The sequence below is a fragment of the Numenius arquata genome, chromosome 25 (assembly GCF_964106895.1).
Source record: "Numenius arquata chromosome 25, bNumArq3.hap1.1, whole genome shotgun sequence".
NCBI lineage: Eukaryota > Metazoa > Chordata > Aves > Charadriiformes > Scolopacidae > Numenius > Numenius arquata.
This window is the reverse complement of record NC_133600.1, coordinates 2990523-3017326: the sequence shown is the minus strand read 5'-3', so window position 1 is coordinate 3017326 and position 26804 is coordinate 2990523. Positions and strand designations below refer to the sequence as shown.

Sequence of the window (26804 nt, the reverse complement as noted above, 5' to 3'; positions counted from 1 at the left end):
GAAGGAGCTGTTTGACAGAAGGACATAAAATAAAATGTACATAAAATGGACAACGTCTAGAAGAAGGTGGTCTCCAGCCCCACCGGGAACCCCTCCCAGCCTGACCCTCAGTACCTGTGCAGCCCTCTCCATCGGGCCTGCGCTGCATTCCTGGGGGGCAGATGCACATGAAGGTGCCAATGAGATTCTTGCACAGCATCCCTCGAGACTCGCAGTCGTGCAGTCCCTCTGCACACTCATCCAGATCTGCAACCGAGAACCTCGTGAGACCACGTACAACCTGCCAGCTCTGCAGCGCTTGGCGGGGGGGCAACTAAGAACAGAGCCCTCCCATCCGCACCGCTCCGTAAATCCCTACTGCCTTGGGCCAGGCTGGTGGGCACACGGCATGGACACCAAGGGAGGTGAGAGTGAGCACAAGCCCGGAGGTGCCAGCTCAGAAGTTCTGCTTTCTCCCTGCACAGCACCAGGGACCAGCAAAGCGCAGGGGTCTGGGGGGAGTGCGGGAGCTCCCCCGGTGGGTGCAGAAGAACGTTTTACCTCTGCACATTCTCCTGTCTTCTCGGAGGGCGTATCCAGACGGGCAAGTGCACTCGTAGGAGCCGAAGGTGTTGATGCAGCGGAAGGCACAGAGGAGGGGATTCAGTGCGCACTCGTTAATATCTGGGAGGCAGGAGAGAGGAGAGGGCTCGGCTCTGTGCTCTCAGCAGAGAGCCAGCTAGGCACTAACGGTGGTGGACCTCCCCAGGACAGACTCCCCCCATTTCCTTGTGCGTTCAACTCATGAGAACTTTGTTCCACCAAGGCTTCCTGTCATGGGCTTCACTGGCAGAGGGACAGACACCTGGTGTCTCAGCAGCTTTGATGGGGACAGGGTTGCGGCTCCTTGGTGAGGCAGCTCCTGCGTTTAGGCAGGTCTCCAGGCCTCCTCCTGGCCTCCAGCCTCAGAGGAAGCCAGAGGGGACAAGTGCTCTACACTCATGTGGAGATGAGTCCCAGCCAGCTTTTCTCCACTGCTCATGGGAGGCTGACCTGACTGTTGCTCACCCCGTTAGTGGGGTCACACACATGCCCAGTATGCAATGGGGGTGAAGGGACTGTCCCACAACAGCGTTACCTTCACACGTCATCATGGGTCCTGGCTCAAAGCCCTCATCGCAGGCGCACTCGAAGCCTCCCACCACGTTGGTGCAGGTGCCGTTCCCACAGGGGTTGCCGATGGAGCACTCATCGGTATCTGGAGGGAGCCGGGACCACGTCAGGTGGATGGATTAGGTAGGAAAGGTGCAGGCTGGTCTCTTCTTGCAACCAGAGCATTCAAACAAGCCCAGCAGAGCCAGGGGTAAAAAGCAAAGGGGCAGGGGAGAAGCAAGTTCCTCCTCTCCACACACACGCACGCCCATGTTCATAGCCTCTGATGTAAGGAAGATAGAAGGAAGAGGGAGGAGGAGCTCCCCGTGCGGATCCTCACCCACACAGTTGACTCCTGTGTAGTCCAGGTTGTACCCAAAGGGGCACTCGCAGCGGAAGGACCCATCGGTGTTGATGCAGGCTCCGTTTATGCAGACGCCCAGGTTCTCTGAGCATTCATTAACATCTAGAAGGAAAACCAAGGCAATGAAACCTCATGCGAACACGAGGCCAAAACCACATTGTTTTCCTCTCAGGACTGATCCTGAAATCCCAGATATCCCTCTCCAGAGCTGGGGGCTGAACCTTTGGTGAGCAGAGACCTTTAGAGGGAACCCAGTCCTACATCCCTCCCCTCCTGCCACTGGGATTCAACCCTACTCTCCAGATAGCCTAAATTTAGTTGCTTCTAGGCAACCCCCTCCCCCCAACCCCAAATTTCTTCTCCTCCCTAGATAAGACCTTACCTTCTCGGGTATCACCTGGGCCTGGGATGGCTCCATGGCCATATGGACACAGCTCCTGGAAGGCAACTGGGAGAAAGCAGAAGAGTGAGATGTGTTTACAAGTGCTTCTACTCACAGAAGCAGAAATGTGCTTTTGGAGGCTTTTAGAGCACGACTGAGAGCTTGACAGCTCACTGCCCATGGGAGGCCACAGAAGCCCAGCTGGTGGGGAAACATCTGTGCTTGCCTTGGATCTGGAGGCAAAGAGATGCTTTTGCCTTATCTAAAGACCCGCAGAGAACTGGGAGCAGATCCAAAACAGAAATAAGCCTGACTGTGGTTGCTGGAGACCTGGGGAATACTGTAGTCCAGTCACGGCTACCAAGTTTCAAGGCAGTGCTCTCCAGATGGAGGAGCCCACTTTGCCAGACATCTCGCACTGCTGGTTGTCTTCTCTGACCTGCACACCTTCCCCACGCTCTGCACGTTGGAGACACATGCAGCCATCTCTCCGGTGGAGCCGGGTCCCAGCACACCTACCATTTCCCTCCTGCGGGCACAGCTCGCAGGGGTCTCCCCAGCCTTCTCCTGGCATCTTGCTGCAGCAACACCGAGCCTTCGTGGTGTTGAAGGCCTTGGGGACAGAGCACTTTCCGTTGTCAAAGCGAGTGAAGCAGAAGCTCTGGCGAGTATCTGTAGGAGGATGGGGAAAAGCAGGGGTCATTGCAGACATCAAGGATGGTCCCCTCCCCACCACCACGAGCCCCACTCACCAAAGCACCGTCGGCCGTTGTCGGAGAGCACGAATCCCGGAGGACAGACACACTGGAAGCTGCCGGGGGTATTGGTGCATGTCCCAAAGAGGCAGATGTTGGGCTCCTCTTCACACTCATTGATATCTGGGAGCAGAGGGGACACACTACTTAACGGAGCAGCCAAAGGTCACCCCTTTCCTCATTGCATTAAAACCAGCTGTGATGTCTGGGGTGCTCTGATGCCTACAGGACATCACTCCCAGCCCAAACCCTTAACCCACCCTCAGGGCAAATGGGACAATGAAGAGGCAAAAAACCACCAAGCCTTCTCCATCATGGGAGCAGGCCTTGCCTTGCTCTGTGTCTAATTGCCTTCAAGAAGACATCTAGGGGCGGTGATGAATGCCCCAGCCCACTCAGGAAGAACGTGGTTGTTCTGAGAATAGTCTGAGGTGGCCACATGCCATGCTGGAAATGGAGGAGGCAGAGAGCCAACATTACCGATGCAGTTGTCGTTCTGCACCTCGTACCCGGGGGGGCAGATACAGCGGAAGGAGCCCTCCAGGTTCTGGCAGGTGCCCGGGGAGCAGGTCCCAGGCAGGCTCACGCACTCGTTGATGTCTGCAGAGGAGGGGAAACAACCAGAGAGAGCGTCTGTGCTCAGCTCAGAGGGTTTGGGTGCAGGCCTTACCTGCAGCTGCACCCTGCTTTGTCCTAAAGATGCCAGGGAAGCAGAAAAGATATTTTCCAGGATGGTCTACCTTGTGTGCCCTGGGAACAAGGACTTATGTCCATGCAAGAGGGAGAGCGATGGACACAAGGGCACAATGTGCCTGTCTGTCCCCACGGCCCCTGCCTGCAGGGTGGTTCCCAAGGCATCCCTGGCACAACTCTCCATGCTTTAGGGGCATGGACAGGACATTTCTCCTCGCTGTCTGGCAGGTCTCAGCATGGAGAGGGAGACTGGCTTGACTGTTCCCTGCATTGCTGGGAGGGAGATGCAGGTCCAGCTTTCCACGGGCAGTCAAATGACCAGGCTTTGGCTCCAGAGGACTTGGGGCCTTGCGAGTGGTTCTGGAGAGTCCACTGCTCGGTTGCCTCTGATGGGACCAGCTTGGGGACCAGGTCTCATAGCACTGCGCCGTGCCAGCCATGCCAACATACACCTCAACTGACTGGGAAGGTCCAGCCTGCTGCCCGGGCACTTACCTACACAGTTCTTCCCATCAGGGGTCCGGTCATACCCCTCTTGGCACAGGCACTGGAAGGAGCCGATGCTGTTGATGCACTGGCCGTTTCGACACACCTGCCCCACCAGGGATGAACACTCATCAATGTCTGTGGGAGGGAAAGGATAAGCACAGCGGGAAGAGATATGCGGAGCACATGAGTGTCACATACAGCTACCCCTACAGCCACTGCCAGGTGACACCCAGAGCTGAGCCCCCATTGTGTGACACCCTATGCCCCACAGCAGTCGCCACGTTGACCCCAATTAGCAATCCACGTGGTCAGGACTTCACGCAACTCACCCATGCAGTCGTTATTGTGCGTTAGCTCAAAGCCAGGGAAGCAGAGGCAGTTGTAGGAGCCCACTGTGTTCTTGCAGGTCCCGTTTCCACAGGGCTGTCGGTCACACTCATCAATATCTGTGGAGAGAAGAAGGTCAGAGGTGATTCAGGGGCTGAGAGAGCCAAGAGCCCCTGTCCTGGGTGTGCAGACAGGGTCCAGGCAGCCCAACACCCCTGTGGTTTGCAGGGTCAGCCGGGGATCGAGAGGCCACCATGGCCCTTGGCTGTCCTTGGCACTCCCCAGCGGGTGCTGGAGAGACCTCACGTCCACACTGCTATCTGATTCATGGCAGGGCTGGGACAGTCATAGAATTGCAGAATGGTTTGGGTTGGAAGGGACCTTAAAGACCCCCCAAGTCCCACCCCCTGCCCTGGGCAGGGACATCTCCCACCAGACCAGGTTGCTCCAAGCCCCCTCCAACCTGGCCTTGAACCCCTCCAGGGATGGGGCAGGCACAGCTTCTCTGGGCAACCTGGGCCAGGCTCTCACCACCCTCACAGCAAAGAAGTTCTTCCTAATATCTAGTCTAAATCTCCCCTCTTTCAGTGTCAAACCCTTCTCCCTCCTCCTATGGCTCCCCTCCCTCATCCAGAGTCCCTCCCCAGCTTTCCTGGAGCCCCTTTAGGGACTGGAAAGGGCTCTGAGGTCTTCTCGGAGCCTTCTCTTCTCCAGGCTGAACCCCCCAACTCTCTCAGCCTGTCCTCACAGCAGAGGGGCTCCAGCCCTCCCAGCATCTCCGGGGCCTCCTCTGGCCCTGCTCCAACAGCTCCATGTCCTTCCTGTGCCGAGGACTCCAAAGCTGGACTCCAGGCGGGGTCTCCCCAGAGCGGAGCAGAGGGGTAGGCAGTCACACTGTCACACTGACCCATGCACATGGTCTGCTCCCCCGTGGCCTTGAAGCCGTTGTGGCAGATGCAGACATAGCTGCCCTCGGTGTCCACGCAGTCCCCGTGGCTGCAGACGTTGGGGATCTCCTGGCATTCGTTGCGACCTGAAACAAAGCAAAGTGGGCTCTCGTGAGCAGGAGGGATGGAGCAGATGGAAGAGGCAAGGCACTGGTGTCTCCTGCAGACCCCCACCTGCTGGTGGGAAGAATGGGGCCTCTGTTTTCTGAGGTGGCTTCCCAGAGAACGATACTTATGCACTGTGATAGCTAAAAAAATTAATTTAATTGGAGAAAATGGCCTGAGCTGCCAGACTAAAGCTGCACTTCACAGGCACCTTTTTTCTCATCCCTCAGGAGCCCACAATCCCTGGGAATTGTTCCAAAAGTACAGGTACCCCACAGTCCCAGCACAGCCAAGGTCATATTTCCCAGGCTTGACAAAAGACCAGGAACCCATGCACAGGACTGGCACGTCCCCTGAGCTGTCCTTCCTTGGGTGGTTTGAGAAACCACCTGAGGAGCCCAGGGCTGGGCTGTCAGCGCCTCCCCCACGTGTCTCTGGAATAGGTAGCAAAGAGCTGCCGTCTTACCCACGCAGGCTCCGCTAGGCGACAGCTTGTATCCGGTTGAGCATTCGCACCTGTAACTGCCCGGGATGTTGATGCAGTCGGCGTTGCGCTGGCAGAGGTTCTCCCCACTGCTGCACTCGTCGATGTCTGCGGGAGGAGAGAAAGGCAGAGTGACCAGGGCTCACCAGGCACCTCAGTCCTGGTAGGGTTCAGTGGAGCCAACTGAATTTTAACCCTTGGTTTGCTCCAATCAGGGTCAATTTTCAACCTTTTTCTATCGCTTTGCAATAAAATAATGGATTTTAGTTTCAAGTCAAAACTTTGAAGCACATTTGCAAACTTTTCTAAAGAAAGAAACCACGCAAAAACAGAGGAGGGGAAAGACAGAGAGGAACGTGAATGAAAATTGGCATTTTTTGTCCAACCATTGATGCAGAAAATGAAGATTTCAACAAGGGTGAGAACACGTAGACTATGTCAATGTCCCCAGCCCTCATCCTGGTGCCCCATGAGCTGGGGAGATGCTAACGCCTCACTGGGAGCCCCCAGCCTCCCGGGAGCCCTCGGCAGCCTTGCCCTGGTTGCCCCGTTACCTTCGCAGATGAGCAGGATGTTGTTGTAGCTGAATCCAATGGGACACTCGCACCTGAAGCTGCCGATCTGGTTGATGCAGACACCGTTGGTGCAGATGGCAGGGATCTCACTGCACTCATCGATATCTGCACACAGACAACAATCTCTCAGCATCCCGGGAATCACAGAATCTTCATGGTTGGAAGGGACCTTTGAGATAATCAAGTCCAACCACAAAAAAAAAAAAAACCCAAAAAAACCCCTCACACACACACCATACCCACCACACCCACCCACAAACAGACCCAACCCAACAATCTCGGGCGCTAGAGCATGCCCTGAAGTGCCATGTCTACATGTTTCTTAAATACCTCCAGGGATGGTGACTCCACCACCTCCTGGGCAGGCTGTTCCAGTGCCTGACCACTCTCTCAGTAAAGTAATTCTTCCTAATATCTAATCTAAACCTCCCCTGCCCCAGCGTCAGACCATTTCCTCTGGTCCTGTCATTATTCCCTTGGGAGAAGAGGCCAACACCCACCTCTCTACACCCTCCTTTCAGGTAGTTGTAGAGGGCAATGAGGTCCCCCCTCAGCCTCCTCTTCTCCAAACTAAACATGCCCAGTTCCCTCAGCCTCTCCTCATATGACTTGTTCTCTAGACCCCTCACCAGCTTGGTGGCTCTCCTCTGGACACGCTCCAGCACCTCAGTGTCCTTCCTGTGGTGAGGGGCAGGCAGCAGGGAGGAGAGCATCCCCCGGCGCTGGGAGACCGCTGCCCTTGGTCATGCTAAAAAGACCACCAGCAGGAAAGGGCCACCAGGTAAATAGTGGAGCAGCTCTTAGAGGATTGACACTGGATCCTGCAGATCATGCCAGGGCCGCTCTGCAGAGGTCTGGGTCCCCAGCAGAGCCACACAAGACTCCAAGCCGTAGGAGCCATGGGATCGCTGGCAGAGCCCACACGGCATGTGTTGGGAGGGATCCTACCCAAGACGTCCACCTTGTTTCCTCCGAGTCTGCCCCTGCAGTACCACGGGCACCTGCTCAGGCTCCGGGACCAGGCTGCAAATGGGAAGTCCAGGGGGCTACTGAAATATTGAGATGGCTCCCGGGGTCCCTGACCCTGTCGCTGTGCCCAGCACAATCCACCACCAGCCCTGCACTGACACCCTCTGCTGCGCTTTCTTCCTGGGTGCAGAAGATGAACTCATCATCCTCCTCCTCACTCCCCTGGCTGGGGGGATGAGCTAATGATAAACTAATCTCTTCGTCTCACAAACTTCCAGCGAGTCCATCTTTCGAGACCGCAAGACATCTGTACACAGCCCACAAATCCCAGGACTTTCACCAGCTCCTCTGGCATTCTATCTACCAAAACACCTGAAACCTTGGCTCTCAGCGGTGCCCTGCTGCTGTATGGCTGGTGCTGCTGGCAGCATGAGCACCAGGGCTACCATGGGTTTGGATCTACCTGGCCACTGGCCACCTGTGGTCACTGGCCACCTCTCTCTCCAGGCGGGACAGAAACCAAGGCACAATTGCAGATGTGGGGAAGTCTGGGCAGCCCAACAACTCAGGACATAGGCTTGAAGGCTCAGCCAGCTGCTTGCATCCATGTCTGCCACCTCTTTTTCCTTGTTTCTTCTCTGCTCAGGGCTTAATTTACTAAGGGAGGGGAAGGGGATGAGCTCACGGGCACTGTGGGAAGGAGGCAGAGGGACAGAGAGCAGATGCGGGTCCACAGGGCATGGGGGATCTACTCACCGATGGGCTTCCCTGTGTGGATGTCGATGATGAACCCAGGGGCCTGGTTCCCGCACAGGATCTGGTACTCGGCTGCAAGGGGAACATCAAGGTCACGGCCATGACTGGCAGGAGCGAGAGGGACAGGGGCCAGCTATGGCTGGAGTGAGCAGAGGGGGGGTCTGACAGGCAGGAGGGGATTGGCACGGTGCTCGGCGGGGAATGGCATGAGCCAGCACATGAGGAACCTCAAGAACATGTATGGCACCTGGCAAAGGGCTTAGACACGCGTGCACTGCAGGGCACACGCATACAATAACATGCACACACATGGAATTTGTGTGTCTCGCACGCAGGTACAGACTCACCCCTACATGCTATGACGGCTAGCACTCCCCACTGCAACCCCATCACCCACACCCAGCCCGCACATCGTCTCCTCTCCACAGATACCATCCTCGTCCTCAGTGTCCTTCCGGTGTCCCCACAGCGCTTACCCACAAGCGCTGCCACCAGACACGATGCTCTCCCTTCTCCCCCTCTTTTTGTTAGTCCTGTGCTTCAAAGTGCACAAAAATCGCTGGAAAAGCGAGGGGGCAGCCATGGTATGAAGGTGCCCTTCCAGGAAGGTTGACTTACGGCTGGCTGGCGTGGGGCAGGGCTCACACGGCTTGTTCCAGGCCTTGCCGATGTTGTAGGAGCAGCAGCACATCTTCTTGGTCATGTTGAAGGAGAGCTCGTTCTCACACGTGTCGTTGTAGTTGCGATAGCACACACTCTTCCTCATGTCTGCAAAGGCAGCACAGACAGTGCCTCGCTCGTGCCAGCCCCGGGAATGGGTGCTACCACCAGCCCTGGGAATGGGCGCTACCAACCCTGGGAATGGGCGCTAACCAGTCCCGGGAATGGTGCTACCAGCCCCGGGGCGCTCATTGCTGGGGATATGCCAGACTGCTCTATCCTGGTGCTCAGGGACTGCAGGTGACACACAGGGGATCCCAAAGTGGCTGCAGTGGTGAGGTGAAGCCCTTCCCCATTGAGAGCCTTGGGTCCTGCCCCACAGCAGGCAGGGATGATGTTCTGCTGGGTCTCCCCCTGCCCCGTGCCAGCCGCTCTCCCTATAACTGCTGGAAGGGCAAGTGTTAGCCCCCCTGGCACGGGCAACGTGTGTGGCGTAGGGACAGGGATGCGGTGAGGCGCTGGTGGACTCAGATGTCCCAAATCCCAGCCCTGGCTCCCATCATTTCTGCTCCATCCCCTCAGCCACGTTGCCCAAAGCGCAGCCCAGGGGCCGGGCACAGGCAGGGCACGGCCAGACCCCTTCCCGCAGGCTGGGACCACGTCGTACCCATGCAGTTATTTCCTCCGTTGACTTGCATGTACTCGGGGGGGCAGACGCAGGTGTAGTTGCCCAGGGTGTTGTAGCAGGTCCCAGGGCCGCAGATCCCAATGTGGGCAGAGCACTCATCAATATCTGCCGGATAAAGGAGACGGGAGGTCAAAGCGCCGGGCACAGGGAGAGAAGGGTCTGACAGGGGGTTGGTGGAAGGTTTGGCACGAGGTATGGATGGGCCTGTGTTATGGTTCGAGAAAACCCATAACAATTTATTGTCGTTTAGACAATTATTCTATCACCCGATGACTCCTCCCCCCCTGGAAAGGGGAATCGGGGAAAGTAAGGAAACACGACGGTTGAAACATAAATAGTTCTAATAGGATAAGACTAAATAATTGACAATAATACCAAAGAACCATTATTAATCCTGATACTAATATAAGATATACAAGGATTATACTCAGCCAATTCTATCGTGGGAAGCTGAGCACTCCCAGCAGGGACAGCAAATATGGGATAGTGAGAACACTGTGGCTTTAGGAGGAAGGGAAGGGCTCAGGGTTCTGGCACCGGGGCAAGGAGGTCTCTGGACCCACCATCAAGGGAGACAGAACTACGCAGCAAACTTTTCTAATTTATATTGAATATGACGTTCATGGTATGAAATAATCCTGTTGGCAGCCTGGGTCAAATGCCCAGGTCTCGCTCCTCCTCATCCCTGCACCTGGCAAGGCTTGAAAACACTGAGACCTTGAATCCCACAGAGCCTGGCTGGCTATAAAGTAAATATTTTCACGAATTCAGACACTAGAGTCTTCTAAAAGTGCCGTTTTCCCCAGCATTAGAAGAGAACTTAGTCCTGTGTCGCTCAAGCCAGGACAGCGTGGCACGGGGACCAGGCTGGCCCGGCACTGGGAAAGGGGACAGGGTTTGTGATGAGGATGGGGAGGCTGGAAGAGAAAGGGGAAGGGATTTGGCCAACTGCTCCTAGGTTAGCCCAGGTACACGTACAACTGTTGTACACGCATGCATGCACACACGTGTGTGCCATACACGCCAGGCACACAGATGAGCACAGGCCCCACGGTGTGGCTACCTTCGCAGATGCGTGTGTCCTCGTTGAGGTAGTAGCCAAGGGGGCACTCACACTGGAAGCTGCCAAAAGTGTTGACGCAGTTGCCACCCTGGCAGAGGCCCGGCAGCTCCTGGCACTCGTCGATATCTGTGGAGGGAGAGCAGCCAGGAGGTGTTCACTGCCCACCAGACCAGCCCAGGCAGTGCTTCCACCCCAGGATCCCCAGTGGGTTCATCCCACCACCTCCAGCCCTTGCTGGCTACCAAGTAGCTCATCCAGGTGGCCAGAGCATGTCCAAGGAGAGCACACCATCATTTGGTGGGCTTCCAGCCAGCCCAGCACCATGGCAGACAGTGCCCATATGGGGCTGAGCTCCCCCAGCACCCAAGTTCCTGGTGAGGGGACATGGGGACCCTCCAGGCTTACCTTCCAGGATGACAGTGATGGGGTTGGGACGGAAACCTTCTCCTCCGGGGCACAAGGTCTTGTACTCAGCTGTGGAAAAAGTCAGTCAGGGGGATCCTGAGCTGGGAGGATCCCATGAAATGGGAGGGGTAGGGAGAACCAGGAGAAACCCAGGAGAAATAGGTCATGAAGATAGTGACAGCGGTCCAGATGGGAGCAGCCTGACTCCCCATCTCTCCCCTACCCCGGTCCACATGTCTAGCCCTGCGCTGACACCACAGGGTTGCCACCTTCCCCCCTCAGCTTCCCTTGCTCCATCGTGATGACGGCATATCCTGGACCCAGGACCCGCAGCCTGAGCTGAGAAGCCACAGGGAAGTGGCCCTGTCTCTCTCCCCCAATCTGGTCCACACCCAAGTTCACCCCAGGACATTTTCCCAACTCACTCGTGTTGGCTGGTGGACAGAGCTCGCAGGGGTTGCCCCACGCACGACCCAACGAGCAGCAGCAGGATGCCCGGGTGACCCCAACTCCAATTTCTGCGCTGCAGGAGATGCCCCCATCTCCTCGATCCTGGGTGTCCAGGAAGCAGTTCCCGACACGGGTATCTGCACAAAGACAGCAGCGGATGAGCAAAACCTCTCGAGTAAGGACTTGGTGCACAGGAGGAATGAACGGGACTATGGCCTCAGGAACAGAGAGAGGGACAAGGGCCCGGTCCTGCCCCAGAAGTCCACACTGTCAGCTACCTGTGTTGTAGGAAACCACGTTCAGGCTCTCCTTGCAGCTCATGGCTCTGGGAACCCTTCAAGAATAAAATGTGCCCAGCTTGTCTGGTAAAAGCCACGCTATATCATTCTGAGGTCATAGCACAATGGCATGTCTTCGCTCTGGCTGGGGAGCATGACCCAAATAATGCTACCTAACCCAGGGCTTTTCAAGAAACAGAGACCTAAGAATAACTCCAGAGGTCCCCAGGAATAGCACTGCTTCCACCAGGAGAGCACCCACCCTGGTGAAACAAGGTGGGCCAGGCTCAACAGGAGGTAGGGACTCTTCTACTGCTTCTGCAGGGTTAAGCCCACCATGGACAGCCAGGTATTTGCAGGGCAGATTGTGGTCAGACTCCCAGTCTTTGGTAGTGGCCAGTCCCAGCTATGTGGGACCAACAAGAGGGACCATCAAGCTCTTGGATGGAAGGTATGGTCTCCACACAGGTCTCCACTCACCCACACAGCCCACACCAGTGGGGTTCAGCTCGAAGTCCTGTGGGCAGTTGCAGAGGTAGCTGCCAGGGGTGTTGACACACAGGCCATTGATACAGTTCACAGGGTCTGCACATTCATTGATGTCTGAAAAGATGGAAAGATGAAGGCTGAAAAGAAAGATGGAGACTGCCACAGAAACCACAGCCCCAGCCCTGAGCTCTGCACTGTGTGTTCAGGGTGTACCCCCACCACCATGGTGTTTCTAAGGCTCTTCTTGTGATGGTGGGTAAAGCCAGTCCAGAAACAGACCTTGTCTTGTCCTACCTCACACCACCCTGCCCAGAGTCAGAAGAAAGGAGCAGAGCCACACCAAGCTTTCCCTCCTACCCACTGAAAGCCCACCTTCCAGCAGCATCGAGGTCTTGCCAAGAGCAAAGAGACATCACCCAGGGACACTAAATCAGCTTTAGGCTGCTCATGCCATGGTTGGGCATGTCATGATTGGGACAAGCTCACACCAGCAGATCCCAGAGCAGTGATCCTCATCCCACAGCACCATGGAAGTCCTCTACCTGTGCAGTTGCCTCCACTCCTGTCCAGTTCATAGCCATCATCACAAGCGCAGCGGAACATCCCGGGCAGGTTCTGGCAGGTCCCAAAGACACAGATATTCTGGAAGGTGCATTCATCAATGTCTGCAAAACAGGGAGAGCTGAGTATTCAGGATCTGGCAGGGTGAGGGCCAAGACAGGCCTCTCCTGCTCCCATCACAAAGGAGAGTCACAGCCTAGCTGTGGGTAACCCATCTGCTCAGGTTAGTAGCCTTGGGACTCCACCTCCTGGGCGAGTAGGACCAGACACGTTGTGTGTATGGCCTCTGTCCTCACCCCTGTTTTGCTGATTGTCCACATCTTACATGGATCCTTGGCTTGGCCCAACCTTTCTGCAGGCTTGGGACCAACTCCTGTAAGCGCCTCAGGAGCCTTGCACCATCAGATGATGGTGGGTCTTGCTTAGTAATGGATCAGGTAGTGACAGTGCAGTGGAGAGATCCAGAACAGAAAGAAGGTGGACACAGGACCTCCTGGAGAAGCAGTCAAAGCTCTGGGCACTCACCCTGGCAGGCCTTGCTGTCCTCCGTGGGATTGAAGCCCATCTCGCACTCGCAGCGGTAACCCCCAGGTGCGTTGAGACACTGTCCATTCTCGCACAGGTTCACGTTGTCTGCACACTCATCCACATCTAAAGAGAGTAAAGCGTGAGACGGACATGATGTCCACCCGAAGATGGGAGCTTCCCTCAGCCTGCTCAGAAAATTCCCACAAGCTTGTTCCCACCCCTCTGCTGGGGGGTGAGGAGGGGGCTGCAATACTTCTCATTGCCTTGATCCCCCCCCAACACCTGCTGAGTAGAAAGTGGATCCTCACCCCTGCTGAGGGTATCTGAGCAGGCTGTGGTGCAAGGCAGTTTGGGAGGATATCTGGTTTGGGGAACCCCAGACATGGGCTTCCAGGCACTGAGCTAGGCTGGTGGTTAAGAGGAGGTGACCCCATGTCCCAGCAGGGTGCCCAAGCCACGTTCCTGCTGCCGGTTGAGTCTACGGGCCTCACCTGAGCAGGAGAAGCCATCCCCATTGAAGCCTTCTCGGCAGGCACAGCGGTAGGAGCCCGGGGTGTTGACGCAGTTGGCGTTCAGGTTGCATTTGTGCTCTTCAGTTGCACACTCATCCAGGTCTGCACAAGGAGAACACTCTCGTCAGTGTTTTGCCTCTCGCCCTTCCTCTAAGCCCGGGCAGGCAGTGTAGGCTCCCAGGGGGCACACAAATGGCCCAGGAGATGGCAACCTCCAGGGACTTGGAGCACTTGTGAGGCTCCAACACATCTCTGTGAGCCCCTGTGGCCATGAGACAGTCCTCTGGCAGTGCTGACAGACAGTGTGGCAGCGAGACACTTTCACACACACATTGCTAGCACCTCCCAGTTCAGACACACGTATCCGTACACCCTTACATCGCTTCATACACACCACACACCTCCCACACGTGTGTATCCCTCCATACACACCACACCATGCCCCAACACAACACCGAGAGCGAGAGCACGTATCAGTGGGAAGCCATTCATGGCTTCCCAGACACGGTTGCAGAGCCTGACAGTGCAACACCCGTACACCCACACCTACAGCCCCCCTCTGTCACACACCCGCATCTCTCCACACTTCCATAAATCCTCATGCAGGTCTTCTGGGGCTCAAGAGTACTCTAATTGCAGGTGTCAGCTCAACCCAGCCTTCACAGGTGCCCACAGAGCACCTCAACACGTGGAGATCCTCTCCTGGGATAAGCACTCACCATTGCACTTCAGCCCATCTCCGAGCCAGCCTGTGCGACACTTGCATTTGAAGCTCCCGGGCACGTTGATGCAGGAGGCGTGCATGTCACAGTTGTGAGCCCCAATCTCACATTCATCGATGTCTGCGGGAAGGAAGGACATCAGAGGTGACACAGTTCAGCTCCTCCAGGAGAGGAGGGAACAGCTGGGTACCATCCTGCCAAGGGGTCTGGGTACCAACAGTTCCTGGGAGGCTGAACCCAGGGGGTGGGAAGAAGGTGGTTTGGGACCAGGGTGCCTGGGGTTGATCAGCCAAAGAGCTGATCTGTGCTCACCCCTGGAAGATGAAGAGAAAAGGAAGGGCAAGCCCATGGCTTGGCTACACATTAGGAAAGTGTCGATTCCTGCCTGCAGCCTGCCTTCCTGGCGATCTCTGCCTGCCCAGGAGGGGCTCCTGGCACACAACCACATCCCCAGTGTCCATAGCATCCCCCAATACAGGGATGGCGTTCCCTCCATGGCAGCTGGAGGAGATGTTTGTGACCCCAAGCTGTATTCCCACCTGTGCAGCCTGTGGTTCCTTTCTTGACAAAATAGCCCAGCTGGCAGTGACAGATGAAGGAGCCCTTCGTGTTTTCACACTCGCCGTGCAGGCAGATGTTGGGGTTGAGATCACATTCGTTCACATCTGCAGGAGGAAAAGGACTTGCTTGGAACACCACAAGGACCATGACGTGACACTGGGGCAACCCTCTGTATCCCTTCCTCCCTCCCACAGCAGTCTTGTTATGCCATGCCCAGGGCACAGCCTTGTCCTCACCAATACAGGTCTTCATGTCCAGGGATGCCATGAAGCCATCGAAGCAAAGGCAGCGGTACTCCCCAGGGATGTTGGTGCACTGTCCACCATCACAGATGTCTGGATTATCCTCACATTCATCAATATCTAGAGAGAGGAGACCACCGCCAGAGGAAAGACGTTAGAGCCAGTGAAAGGAGGGAGTCACGGGAGGGGCTTTGCTCCAAATGATGTAGTTACAGCAGAGGACATTTTTGCAAAACAAAAACATCTGTCCAGGGAAATCACCCCTCTGGAAGTGACTTAAAAATGAGCCCTCCTCACCCTGAAGCCAACACTATGGCTGACTGGCAATGGACACAGAGGTCCCCGGGGCAGCCCCTATGAGAGCCAAGTTGACTGCTCACCTGCACATGATCTCTTGTCTGGCATCAATGCGTAGCCTTCGCTGCAGCTGCACTCGTAGCTGCCCTCTGAGTTGGAGCAGTGGGTGTCGCAGCCACCGTTGGTGATGGTGCACTCATCAATGTCTGAGGGAGAATGGAGAAGAGGTGTGGGCTGGGGTACGTGCCTCGCAGCAGAGCTGCTCAGACACATTGCTGGCATACAGAGACAGAGTGGGAGAGGCGCGGAAGAGGAAATAAAGCCACCACAACCAGAAGAAAACACATTTGGCCTTCTCTGCTAATCAGCTCACAGCTGATGGCAGCCCCTGACCAGCAGTGTCAATCTGCCGGTTGCACAGCCAGGAGATTCCTCCCCTGCCTTGCCCTCAGACATCCCATTGAGCATAGAATCATAGAATGGTTTGGGTTGGAAGGGACCTTGAAGTCCACCCAGTGCCACCCCCTGCCCTGGGCAGGGACACCTCCCAACAGACCAGGTTGGCCCCCTCCAACCTGGCCTTGAACCCCTCCAGGGATGGGGCAGCCACAGCTTCTCGGGGCAACCTGGGCCAGGCTCTCACCACCCTCACAGCAAAGAATTTCTCCCCCAGATCTCATCTCAATCTCCCCTCTTTTGGTGTCAAACCCTTCCCCCTCCTCCTATCGCTCCCCTCCCTGATCGAGTCCCTCCCCAACTTTCCTGGAGCCCCTTTAGGGACTGGAAGGGGCTCTCAAGTCTCACATTATGCAGCATTATGAGAGGAGAGAGGCCAAGAAGGTTCTGGATGTGTACCGTGGTCTTGGCATGGCGAGTTGGCCAAGGGGAGTACTCACCAACACAGCCCTGTCTGTCCAGCGTGGCCTGGAAGCCCGAATCACAAGCGCACTGGTAGGTACCAATGACATTGACGCAGCGTCCGTTGCGACACAGGTTGTCACTAAGGGAGCATTCGTTGATATCTGCGGTGGGAAGAACAGTTTGAGCAGCCAGCCATGATGGTGCCAAGTGAGGAATCACTTGATGCCCATCCCCAGGTACCCCCACCCACTGCTGTCTCCACACTCAGTTCGTCGTTTGTCTCACCGAATGGCAGGTAGAACAACAGACATCATAAACGTAATGAAACCCTGGAAGTGATCTCAGTCCCTCCTGGATCAGTGTGTTCTACCCACGTATGGGATTGGAAGCAGATATTAATGGAATCATAGAATTGTTTGGGTTGGAAGGATCCTTAAAGATCATCTAGTTCCACCCCCTGCCCTGGGCAGGGACACCTCCCACCAGACCAGGTTGCTCAAAGCCCCACATGCCCACCATGAGATCCAAGTCTTTCCATCATCTCACCTACGCAAGTGTTCCCTTCAGAAGTCAACTCATGCCCAGGGGGGCAGATGCATTCAAAGCTGCCATCTGTGTTCATGCAGATCCCACCTCGGCACAGCAGCGGGTCCCGCTCGCACTCATTGATATCTGCAGAGAACAATAGGAAAAATGGCAGATTGTCCCCTTCAGCTGGGTTTTCCAGATAACGGGGTGGTGCTGGTGCCACGCACCACAGTCCCATCCCCAGAGATATATCCCAAAACAGAGGGGCATCAAAAATTAACAGGGCAGCAAATTCAGGGCTTGGGTGAGACCAGTGAATTTATGGTTGAAGTTTGCATTTTGGGAAATCACAACTCTTGCCTTGACCTCAGTAGAATGTAAAAACACCAGGAGGAACGCCGTTATTAGCTTTGTGCAGGTTTGCCAGCAAGGACTAGAAGGATAGTTCCCAGCTCACATCCCACCTCTCTTTGTACATTTTCACAAGTCTCATCAGCAGAGGGAGAGGTCCTCAGAAAACTCGTATTTTCACAGAATCACAGGATGATATGGGGTTGGCAGGGACCTCTGGAGATCATCTGGTTCAACCCCCCTGCCACAGCAGGGTCACCCAGAGCAGGTCCCACAGGAACGTGTCCAGGCAGGGTTTGAATGTCTCCAGAGAAGGAGACTCCACCACCTCTCTGGGCAGCCTCTTCCAGGGCTCTGCCACCCTCACAGGGAAGAAGTTCTTCCTCATGTTGAGATGGAACTTCTTCTATTCAAGTTTGTGCCCGTTCTCTCTTGTCCTGTCCCTGGGCACCACTGAAAAAAGACTGGCCCCATCCTCCTGACACCCACCCTTGAAGTATTTATAGGTGTTGATCAGAGCCTTTTCTTCTCCAGACTAAAAGGACCCAAGTCCCTCAGCCTCTCCTCGTGAGAGAGATGCTCCATGCCCCTCATCATCTTTGTAGCCCTCTGCTGTGCCCTCTCCAGCAGTTCCCTGTCCTTCTTGAACTGGAGAGCCCAGAACCAGACACAGGACTCCAGATGGGGCCTCCCCAGGGCAGAGCAGAGGGGCAGGATAACCTCCCAATTTTGTTCGATCGAAGACCGACAGACAAGTTTTCTTGTTAACAGCCTTCAGGGTAGTTCCGGTATCAGCCACAGGGCTAGGAAACAGTCTCTGCATTTCTGAGAAAATCACATACGGATGAAGGGGTTGAATTTACTAGGAACTGGAGAAATTCCTGAACTAGATGAAACTGCTGTGAGAGAGATGCGAACCAGCCAAACAAAGATGAAACCAGGCTGCTAGCATTACAAATAAAAATTTTTAAAAAAACGATAGAAAAGTTTATAAATGAAAGACTAAAAAAATTAAATAAGCCCTAAGGGAACCACTGGAATGGTGCACTGGTGGTGGCTGGAAGCTAAAAGCAACAGCAGGAGGAGATGAAGCGCTGCAAGTATCAGAACTAGGAAGCCTTGTTATCAATCCATTATCCATGGCTCCTGGAGAAAGTTCTTTGGGATCTACAGTCTTTATGACACTTGGGGTGTTTCACAGTCCAAGTTAAGCTCTTTGGAAGGGCAAAGTGCTGGATGAATCTGCTCCTCTAACTTTGGAAACGGGAATCCGAGAAGGAAGTTCTCTGTTTTGGTCCCAGAATAGATTCAGAAGATTTTGCATTCTTGCATGCCCCAGAATTGACTCAAGATGTCCTGGGCTGACAGTAAGAGAGCAGAACAGGGGAATCTCCCTGGAACTGCTCAGAGGATTCATCTGTCCACAGCTGTACTCCAAGAAACGTGCATTGAGAATACAGAGCCATGGAGTGTAACGTAAATGAACTGAGGGAGCTAAAAAAAGGCCCCCAAGAGCCCCTTAGTGACAGCAAAGGGAGTGATGTCAGATATAAAGAATCCATTTTCTTCTCGTGTTTATTTTTTCTGAGTCCAACCTTGTAATTAAGAATGGAATCTTTCACCTTACGTGAATAAAACATTCTGTTGAGATTTTCAGCTTATCTACAGCCAGAGTGGACTGGAACACATCTGAGGATGGGGGTGACGGGCCCCCATCAGATGGTCCCACAGGACCCACGCCTCCGGTTCTCCGCGGTGGGAGACTGTTCGTAACAAACTGCAGGATGCAGGTTCAGGACTGATATTTTTTATTGCCAGGGTCTGGCAATAATTCTTCCCTCACAAGGCTGAAGCCAAGTTCTTTTGCCAAACACAGGCGGGAAGAAGTTAATCCTTGGCCGCGGGAAATGTCACAGTGTCACAACACCCTTTGGGGTGAAATGGCTCAATCCCCTGTCACCTCGAAAAAAGGATAAGGCGGAATCGTGTAGGTAATAGTGAGCATTAAAACAAGGGAACAATGAAACACAACTTCCTTACATAAAGATATCAAAAATCTCATTACTGGCAGGAGTCAGCAGGCCACCAGTGGGGACTGTGACATTCTCAGTATCTCAGGAACGGAGGAAGAGGAGGAGGAAGACGATCGGTGTGAGCTGTGGTAACCTACACTGCAATTTTTATGAAAAAGACAGAAAACCACGCCAGTGGCAGGGTGGGGATATATTTTAGAGAACCTGGAGAATCAAATATGAAAAATAAATAAATGGTATTGAATCATGCCACAGATTGATGTGGTTTGAAAGTCCAAGCCAAGGCAAGAAAGAGCAGAATATTAAGAGTAGGTCAGTCAGACAAGTCAGTCTGGCGAGACAGAGGAGAAGAGGAATGTGGAATGCCAGGAATTAGAGGACAGCAACAGTCTGGCTGACTTGTTGGAGACGAACTGAGGTACTGAGGTCATTGATGGGATTTTATTTTATTTTTTTTTTTAAGCTACAAACAAGAATTATTCAATTGAAAACAGATGAGAATCTGACAGAATAAAAACAAGCATTGGCCAGATGGGAGGAGCTGTAAAGAATTATCCGAGGATAAAGGATGATTAAATGGGCAGGTGAAAGGGAGCCCTTACAATTAGAACTGGAAATAGGGTGGGGTAGAAGAATGCAGATGGTCTACCAGAGCTTCTCACGAAGGACTAGATCTGTGCAAGTGTTTGGGGAACTGGACAGGGGCCCAATTAATGGTTGAGGCTGGTATGAAATTGCTGCGGACTCTGATCCCAAGGAAAGGTGCAGAAACAGCAACAAGTTGATTAGATATCACATATAAGTGAGACCAAGTTGAGAGTCATTTTGGAAAAGATTCCGTGGAAAGCAGCCCAAGAAAAAGGGGATGATTCAGCAAGATCCAGAGCTAGAAGAGACAAGAGCTATCAAATGGGGAACCTCTTGCTGAGCAAGGTATAAGCTATCTCCATGTTCTCATGCCAGGGGAGGCTTTTGATTTAATGGCACATGGCTGTAGGATGTGCAATGACAGCAGGAGGCCAAGCAGTAATATAAAGACCAAAGCTTAATAAGTGTCCTAATAGAGGAGGAAAAATAATAGATCTACAAATCTCAGCAGTGTTCTAATGATAATATAACTAGCAGCTACTTGCAAGGAACCTATATTGTCTAGAAAAGGGACCAAGATACAGGTAACTGGATTAAAATGACTGATGTGGCATGCGAGACAGCATTTAGGGCAGGCAGATGTACCAGGTGAAGAAGATAACTGTGGTGGCACGGGTAGGGTACCACACAAAGAGATCTACAAGCTGAGAAGCATTCTGCAATGGTGTTTGAAAATACATGGATTAACGTTAAGGGTCGAACAGATGATATTAATAACGTCTGGAGACGGGTGTACGTTTAGAGTGCGGATATGTAAATAATCAGTGGCAGAATAAATAATAGATGGATAACACAAGGCTGAAAAGGAGCTGAAGGAGATGAGACGTCACACAAAGGAAACAGCCAAGTGTGTTTGAGAATTGGAGCTCACAGCCATCAAGTGCAAGCTGCTGGCCTGGCAGAGCTCCGTTGTGCACTAGCCAATCCCCCGTACAAAGGTTGCCGTCTCTTTATATAGCAGGAATGAAAATACCAGGCATGGATCCTGTCCCAGCCCAGTGGCAATGCCAGGCTCAAGCTCCAGCTGCTGGTGGCTGAAACAAGAGGAAAAGTTGGTGGCCAAGGTTTGGTGCAAGGGAAGGTCCAAGTGAAGGAAGAGTACAAAATGAAGAAGAATGAACGTTGTAGAAATACAAGATGAAAAAGGAAATGCAAGGCCTTAGTCTTATGTAAAAAAAAGCAAGGCAATGGGAAATTTCGGTATAGAAAGCAGGAAAGGGATGGGAAAGTACTTGAGAAGAGCTGGTTGGTGGCCCCATGGGCTCCCCTGTGGGCTCCCACAGCTGAGGTAATGGTGGCCAGAAGGTGGCAGGGCAGGACCAACGATGTCCCATGAATGTCATGGCGGGAAGAGCCCCTGGGCAAGGTGCTATAGCCAGAGTCCTGTCCGATGCTGCCCTGGGGTGCCAGACTCCTTCCTCACCTCACGGGGCACCACCAGCCCAGGCTCTGGCCTCTAGTCCAGGAGGTCCTCATAAATTGAGCTCTCTGAGGGAAGGCTCCCAGTTTTGACCCCATGTCTGGTGACCTTTTCATGGACTGTCCTTGCTCTGCATGGTACGGAGCACTGGGCCACAGCCAGCAGAGACAGCACGGCGTCAGATGGACTATTGGCCCACACAAGGCACAGCATCCACGCAGGAGGCAGAGGCTACAGCTCTCTTTGCCCTCCTTCTCCAGAGGGGTCTGGGGCTCAAGCCAAGCCTTGCTGGGGACATGTGCTTTGCTGTCCTCCCAGGGTGACATCTATGGTGCTCTCAGCTACGCACACAGAGCTTCCTCTCCCTACATGTGCTGCCCTTCAGCCCAGCTCTGCCTTGGCAACCAAAGCAAGGCAGAAGACACTGTACTCTGGGGTGAGCACAGGCTGCCAGGGCTCTCTGCAGCACAGGGACCCCCAAAACTCCCCAACAGGGCAACGAAGAGATTCGATACCAGGGAACAGGGAGCCAGACAGACAGGTAGCCAAATAGCCAGACACAAGTCCTTACCCATGCAGTTCTTCATCATCATGAAGCCACTCTCATAGCCTTCGAAGCACTCGCACTCGAAGCTGCCCGGTGTGTTGACACAGGTGCCGTGGCCACACAGGTCTGGTGAGATGCGGCACTCATCAATGTCTGTGGGGATGAAGACAGGACAGGCTACAAGGACCGCTACAGCTGGCACTGGGCTGCCTGTACCGCACATCAAATCCAACGAACAAGGCAAGTCTGACCCAGCAGACCAAGGAACTCCTCTTCCCAAAGGGAGAGACAGCAGTTAAGCTTTCTCTCTAGTGTAGGACTGATCCTTCATCCCACGAGCAGGAGGAGCCTTCTGCTCATGGTTCTGCTTCTCAGCATGTTCCCAAGACAACTGCCATGACCCCTCTGGGTACCACCATCAAGCCACGCATCCCACAAGGCAGGCAAGGCAGCAAGATGGGCAAGGGTGGTCCAGAGAGGGGCTACTCTTCCCTTACCTGTGCAGTTCCTTTCCTCAGCATCCAAAGCAAAGCCGTTGCCACAGAGACACCTGAAGCTGCCGATGGTGTTTCGACAGGTCCCGTGAGTGCAGAGGCCAGAGAAGACCTTACATTCGTTCACGTCTGTGGGTGAAGGCAGAAGAGTGGTGTTTCAGGGAGGGGATGTCTGCAATGAGCCGTGGGTGCCAGGGCAGGCAGCAGGCTCCTTGGGCTGTAGCTGAGATGGGCCGAGCACAGCCCATGAGCAGCAGCTCCCCTCTTTCTTCTCACCTTTGTAGAAGGGCCTTCCTGAAAGCACGTCTCCACGGTTGGCAAAGCCAGGTCCCCTCGGGCAGATGGCTTTGTACTCGCTGGAGCCGATCTTGGGACATTCTTCACAGTCGATGCCCCAGGCTGAGCCCACGGAACAGCAGCACATGTCGATCCGGTATTTGCCCGGCAGCGGCTCCGTGCACTCATCTTCATCCCATTTCATGTAGCACTGTTCCACACGCACGTCTGGTGAGAGAGCAGAGTTGAGCCCTTCCCTGCAGCACCTAACCTCTGGTAAAGCTACAGGTATTATTCTCTGTGACATAGTTAGCAAGGTTCTTGGAACAGCTTTGGCTGGGACATCCTCTAAATGATGCCCAGGTACGGGCCGTTTGGATGAGGCCACCTCATTTGGGACACTTTGAGAGATCTAACAGTATGGACATGGCCAGCCTGTGGCTTGGCAACAGGGCCAGAGAACGGACCTTCCATGGTGTAGTCACTAGTGCAGACGGCTCCTATGAAGGGCAAAGGTTTGTCACTGTGTGCCTAGAAAGCAGCCAGGAGTTGTTTTAGGGCTGCAGGGCCGTGTCATTGACTAGTTTGATTATCTGTTTGGCTACCCCTGATGTCCACCCAAGGAGAATGAATCATAGAATGGTTTGGGTTGGAAGGGACCTTAAAGACCACCTAGTCCCACTCCCTGCCCCAGGAAGGGACACTTCCCACCAGACCAGGTTGCTCAAAGCTCCCTCCAACCCAGCTTTGAACTCCTCCAGGGATGGGGCAGCCACAACCGACTGCACTACTGGCTGGATCTGGGGACATGAAGCTGTGGCAGCTTTGCCTTGGGTATGCTGCTGGTTTGGCAGCCCCTACCAGTTATGATGTGCCACCACTCAGTTCCCAAGACTGGTGCACGTGGTGGAAAGGGCTGAACAGAAGCCAGATGAAGCGTCCTTACCCACACATGTCCTAGCAGTGCCGTCAAGGGTCAGACCTTCTGGACACTCGCACCGAAAGGAGCCGGCCGTGTTCACACAGCGCCCGTTTGGGCAGACGCCGGGGAAGACCTCGCACTCGTTCACATCTGTTGGCACAAAAGGAAGTGACAGGCGTGAGAGTGGCGCATGGCCAAGCCCAGCATGGCCTTGAGGGGCTCCTGGAGGTGACAGAAGGAGCCCAGAGCTGCCCACCAGCCTAAAACTGGTAACTTGTGGCAACGAAAAACACATTCCACACACAGCTACAACCATGTCCAGACACTTTTGCAAGGAGGCTGCTTTAAAAGCCTTGTTAGAGAGGGACAGACAGGGTGGTCCTCTTGCATGTGTCCATAGTTGGCACGGCACTGGCAGAGTGGCACCAGGACTCACAAACATGACTACAGCTGATGGAGCAGCTAAACTTGGAAACCCATTTCCAGGCCCATGAAAGGCAAGAAAGTCATCAGTAGCAGTCAGCATGGGTTGACCAAGGGGAAGCCATGCTTGATGAGTGTGATAAAATTCTATGACGCAATGACTGGCCTGGTAGATGAGGGGACAGTGGTGGATACTGTCTGCCTCGCCTTCAGTGAGGCCTTTGGCACTGTCTCCCACAAGATCCTAGTAGAAAAGCTGTTGATGTACAGGCTGGATGAGCAGACAGTGAGGTGGATTGAAAACTGGCTGAATGGCTGGGCCCAGAGAGTGGTGTCCAGTGCCACAAAGTCTAGTTGGAGGCCAGCAACTAGCAGTGCACCCCAGTGGTCGATACTGAGCCTGATCCCGTTTATCATCTTCATTAGTTACCTGGGGTAACCTAATAGGATGATGGGGTAAAGTGTGTCCTCAGCAAATCTGCTGATGATACAAAACTGGGAGGGGTAGCTGATGTACCAGAAGGTCTTGCTGCCATCCAGAGGGACCTTGGCAGGCTGGAGAAAGGGGCTGCCAGGAACCTCATGCAGTTCAACAAGGAGAAGTGCAAAGTGCTGCACCTGAGGAGGATCAACCCCATTCCCCAATATATGTTGGGGGTCACCCAGCTGGAAAGGAGCTTGGCAGAAAAGGACCTGGGGGGGAGGCTGGTGGACATCAAGTTGAATATGAGTCACCAATGTGCCCTTGCTGCAAAGCTGATGATATCCTGGGCTGCATTAGGAGGAGCATTGGCTTCAGGTCAAGGGAGGTGATCCTTCCCCTCTACTCAGCACTGGTGAGACCACACCTGGAGTGCTGCCTCCAGTGCTGGGCTCCTCAGTGTGAGAGAGATATGGACATACTGGAGAGAGTCCAACAAAGGGCCAGACTCAAAGATGCAGGATAGAACAAATAAACAGTGACCGTGTCCCCAATAAAAAAAAGTTTTCTGCATCTTGCAGCGCTTTACCTTCACACGTGACCCCCTTCATCCTCGCGTATCCCCGGGGACAGGCAGTATCTGCAAGAAAACGGAGGAACATCAGCAAAGAAACGAGCTGCATCCTGCCTCCCTGGGCGTGTGTGCTGAGCAGAGCCTCACCGATCTCGCAGCGCTCGCAGGGGCTGCCCCACGCTGCCCCCAGCGTGGCACAGCACTCCGACTTCAGCGTGGCCCCGTTGATGTTCACCTCGCAACGCCCATCCTGGATGTTGAGCCAGCACGTCCCTTTCATGCTGTCTGCAGGGACAAAGCCAAGGTGTGAATGAAGAGCTGCTCCTTGGCGGAGGTTCCCAGCTTCAACCAGGCCACCAGGAGAAGCAGCGAGGAGAAACTATCCCTGAGCTGCAACGTGACTATTGCTTTGGCCTCACTTTATCTTTTGGGCCATGGGGCACTTTGCAGTGTGGGCACAAACTGTGCTGGACCCCAGAGCCCTGTCCCACTGCTGTGCTCTGCAGCAGCATTTCTGTGCTCTCTGAGACAACTGCTTTTGTGTCAGTTCTGTGTCCTGCCATTTTCCTGGTCCTAGCTGCTCCTCTTCTGGCTAAAAACAGTCCTTTCCAGCTGCCCCTGTGATGCTTTGCAAGGTCCTGACCATCCATGAGCGGGAAGTAGTACCTCCTTATCATCTTGATGAGAAGAAACCTCCTCATCTTGATGTGCCTTAACGTCAGCACACCACAAACCCATCCGGTGAGCGAGAACCCACCATCCTGATGAGCTGCAGGATCCCCTGGGACCCTACGTCTGTGTTTTGTCTTGCTGTTGGGGATTTCTGTGTCTGACGCTGCCCAGAGCACTGCCTGAGGGTGCAGCTTCTCAGGCTCCCTGGGTGCTTATAAGAGGTGTTAATTGTTACCAACAACCAAGGAAACACCAGGTGAGAGAGAGAAAGGCCTCAAAGGATCCCCATCCCTAAGGCAGGAGCATGGGACTTGCTTTGGCTGAATGACAAGGGGTGACGATGGGCACTGCTGATATCGGAGGTGCCCGTCGAAGGCCACGTCCTTACCCACACAGATGGTGCCACTGGGGTCCAGCTTGCTCCCCGGGGAGCACTCGCAAGCAAAGGAGCCAGCATTGTTCCTGCAGACGCCGTTCACGCACGGGTTAGAGGTGCACTCGTTGATATCTGCGGGAAGAAAGGGACTGTCACTGCAGCCAGTGCCACGGGACCCAGCTCTCTGGGCCAGAGACTGGGGCACCGACAGCAGACACCATGAAATTCTGGAGCCCTCAATATAAGAAGGACATGGACCTGATAGAGAGGGTCCAGAGGAGGGCCACAAAAATGATCAGGGGGTTGGAGCACCTCTGCTACGAGGACAGGCTGAGGGAGCTGGGCTTGTTCAGCCTGGAGAAGAGGAGGCTCCGGGGAGACCTCATAGCGGCCTTCCAGTACCTGAGGGGGGCTACAGGAAGGCTGGGGAGGGTCTGTTTACAAAGGCTGGCAATGACAGAACAAGGGGTAATGACTTTAAACTGCAAAAAAGCAGATTTAGATTAGACGTTAGGAATAAGTTCTTTACCATGAGGGTGGTGGAGCACTGGAATAGGTTGCCCAGGGAGGTGGTTGAGGCCCCTTCCCTGGAGATATTCAAGGTGAAGCTCGACGAGGCCCTGGGCAACCTGGTCTAGTTGGGGGTGTCCCCGCTGACTGTGGGGGGGGTCGGACTAGATGACCTTTGAAGGTCCCCTCCGGCCCAGATGATTCTATGATTCTATGAAATTACTGGGCTTCTTCAGGGCTGAGGGGATGGACATCCTGAGGGAGGTTGATGCAGCTACAGGGGAACGATGTTCTCGCTCACTCAGAGCTGCTCCT

General features: G+C 54.3%; 1 protein-coding gene across 1 annotated transcript in view; it reads right to left on the bottom strand.

Moving 5' to 3' along the window:
- Positions 1-26804, bottom strand: part of FBN3 (fibrillin 3) — a 111240-nt gene that overhangs the window by 7213 nt on the left and 77223 nt on the right. Inside the window, exons 19-54 of the mRNA XM_074163853.1 lie at positions 25992-26111; positions 25079-25216; positions 24947-24997; positions 23538-23663; positions 22592-22819; positions 22319-22444; positions 21846-21974; positions 16841-16966; positions 16330-16455; positions 15517-15639; positions 15131-15256; positions 14873-14998; positions 14331-14453; positions 13591-13713; positions 13097-13222; positions 12553-12675; positions 12002-12124; positions 11219-11380; positions 10794-10862; positions 10389-10514; positions 9305-9430; positions 8596-8745; positions 7978-8049; positions 6232-6357; positions 5660-5785; positions 5049-5174; positions 4144-4260; positions 3821-3949; positions 3113-3232; positions 2630-2755; positions 2397-2549; positions 1878-1943; positions 1472-1597; positions 1118-1237; positions 541-663; positions 115-246 (exon numbers count right to left, since the gene is read on the bottom strand). Coding sequence (XP_074019954.1) covers positions 115-246; positions 541-663; positions 1118-1237; positions 1472-1597; positions 1878-1943; positions 2397-2549; positions 2630-2755; positions 3113-3232; positions 3821-3949; positions 4144-4260; positions 5049-5174; positions 5660-5785; positions 6232-6357; positions 7978-8049; positions 8596-8745; positions 9305-9430; positions 10389-10514; positions 10794-10862; positions 11219-11380; positions 12002-12124; positions 12553-12675; positions 13097-13222; positions 13591-13713; positions 14331-14453; positions 14873-14998; positions 15131-15256; positions 15517-15639; positions 16330-16455; positions 16841-16966; positions 21846-21974; positions 22319-22444; positions 22592-22819; positions 23538-23663; positions 24947-24997; positions 25079-25216; positions 25992-26111 — 4458 coding nt within the window. The remainder of the gene's footprint in view (positions 1-114; positions 247-540; positions 664-1117; positions 1238-1471; positions 1598-1877; positions 1944-2396; positions 2550-2629; positions 2756-3112; positions 3233-3820; positions 3950-4143; positions 4261-5048; positions 5175-5659; positions 5786-6231; positions 6358-7977; positions 8050-8595; positions 8746-9304; positions 9431-10388; positions 10515-10793; positions 10863-11218; positions 11381-12001; positions 12125-12552; positions 12676-13096; positions 13223-13590; positions 13714-14330; positions 14454-14872; positions 14999-15130; positions 15257-15516; positions 15640-16329; positions 16456-16840; positions 16967-21845; positions 21975-22318; positions 22445-22591; positions 22820-23537; positions 23664-24946; positions 24998-25078; positions 25217-25991; positions 26112-26804) is intronic.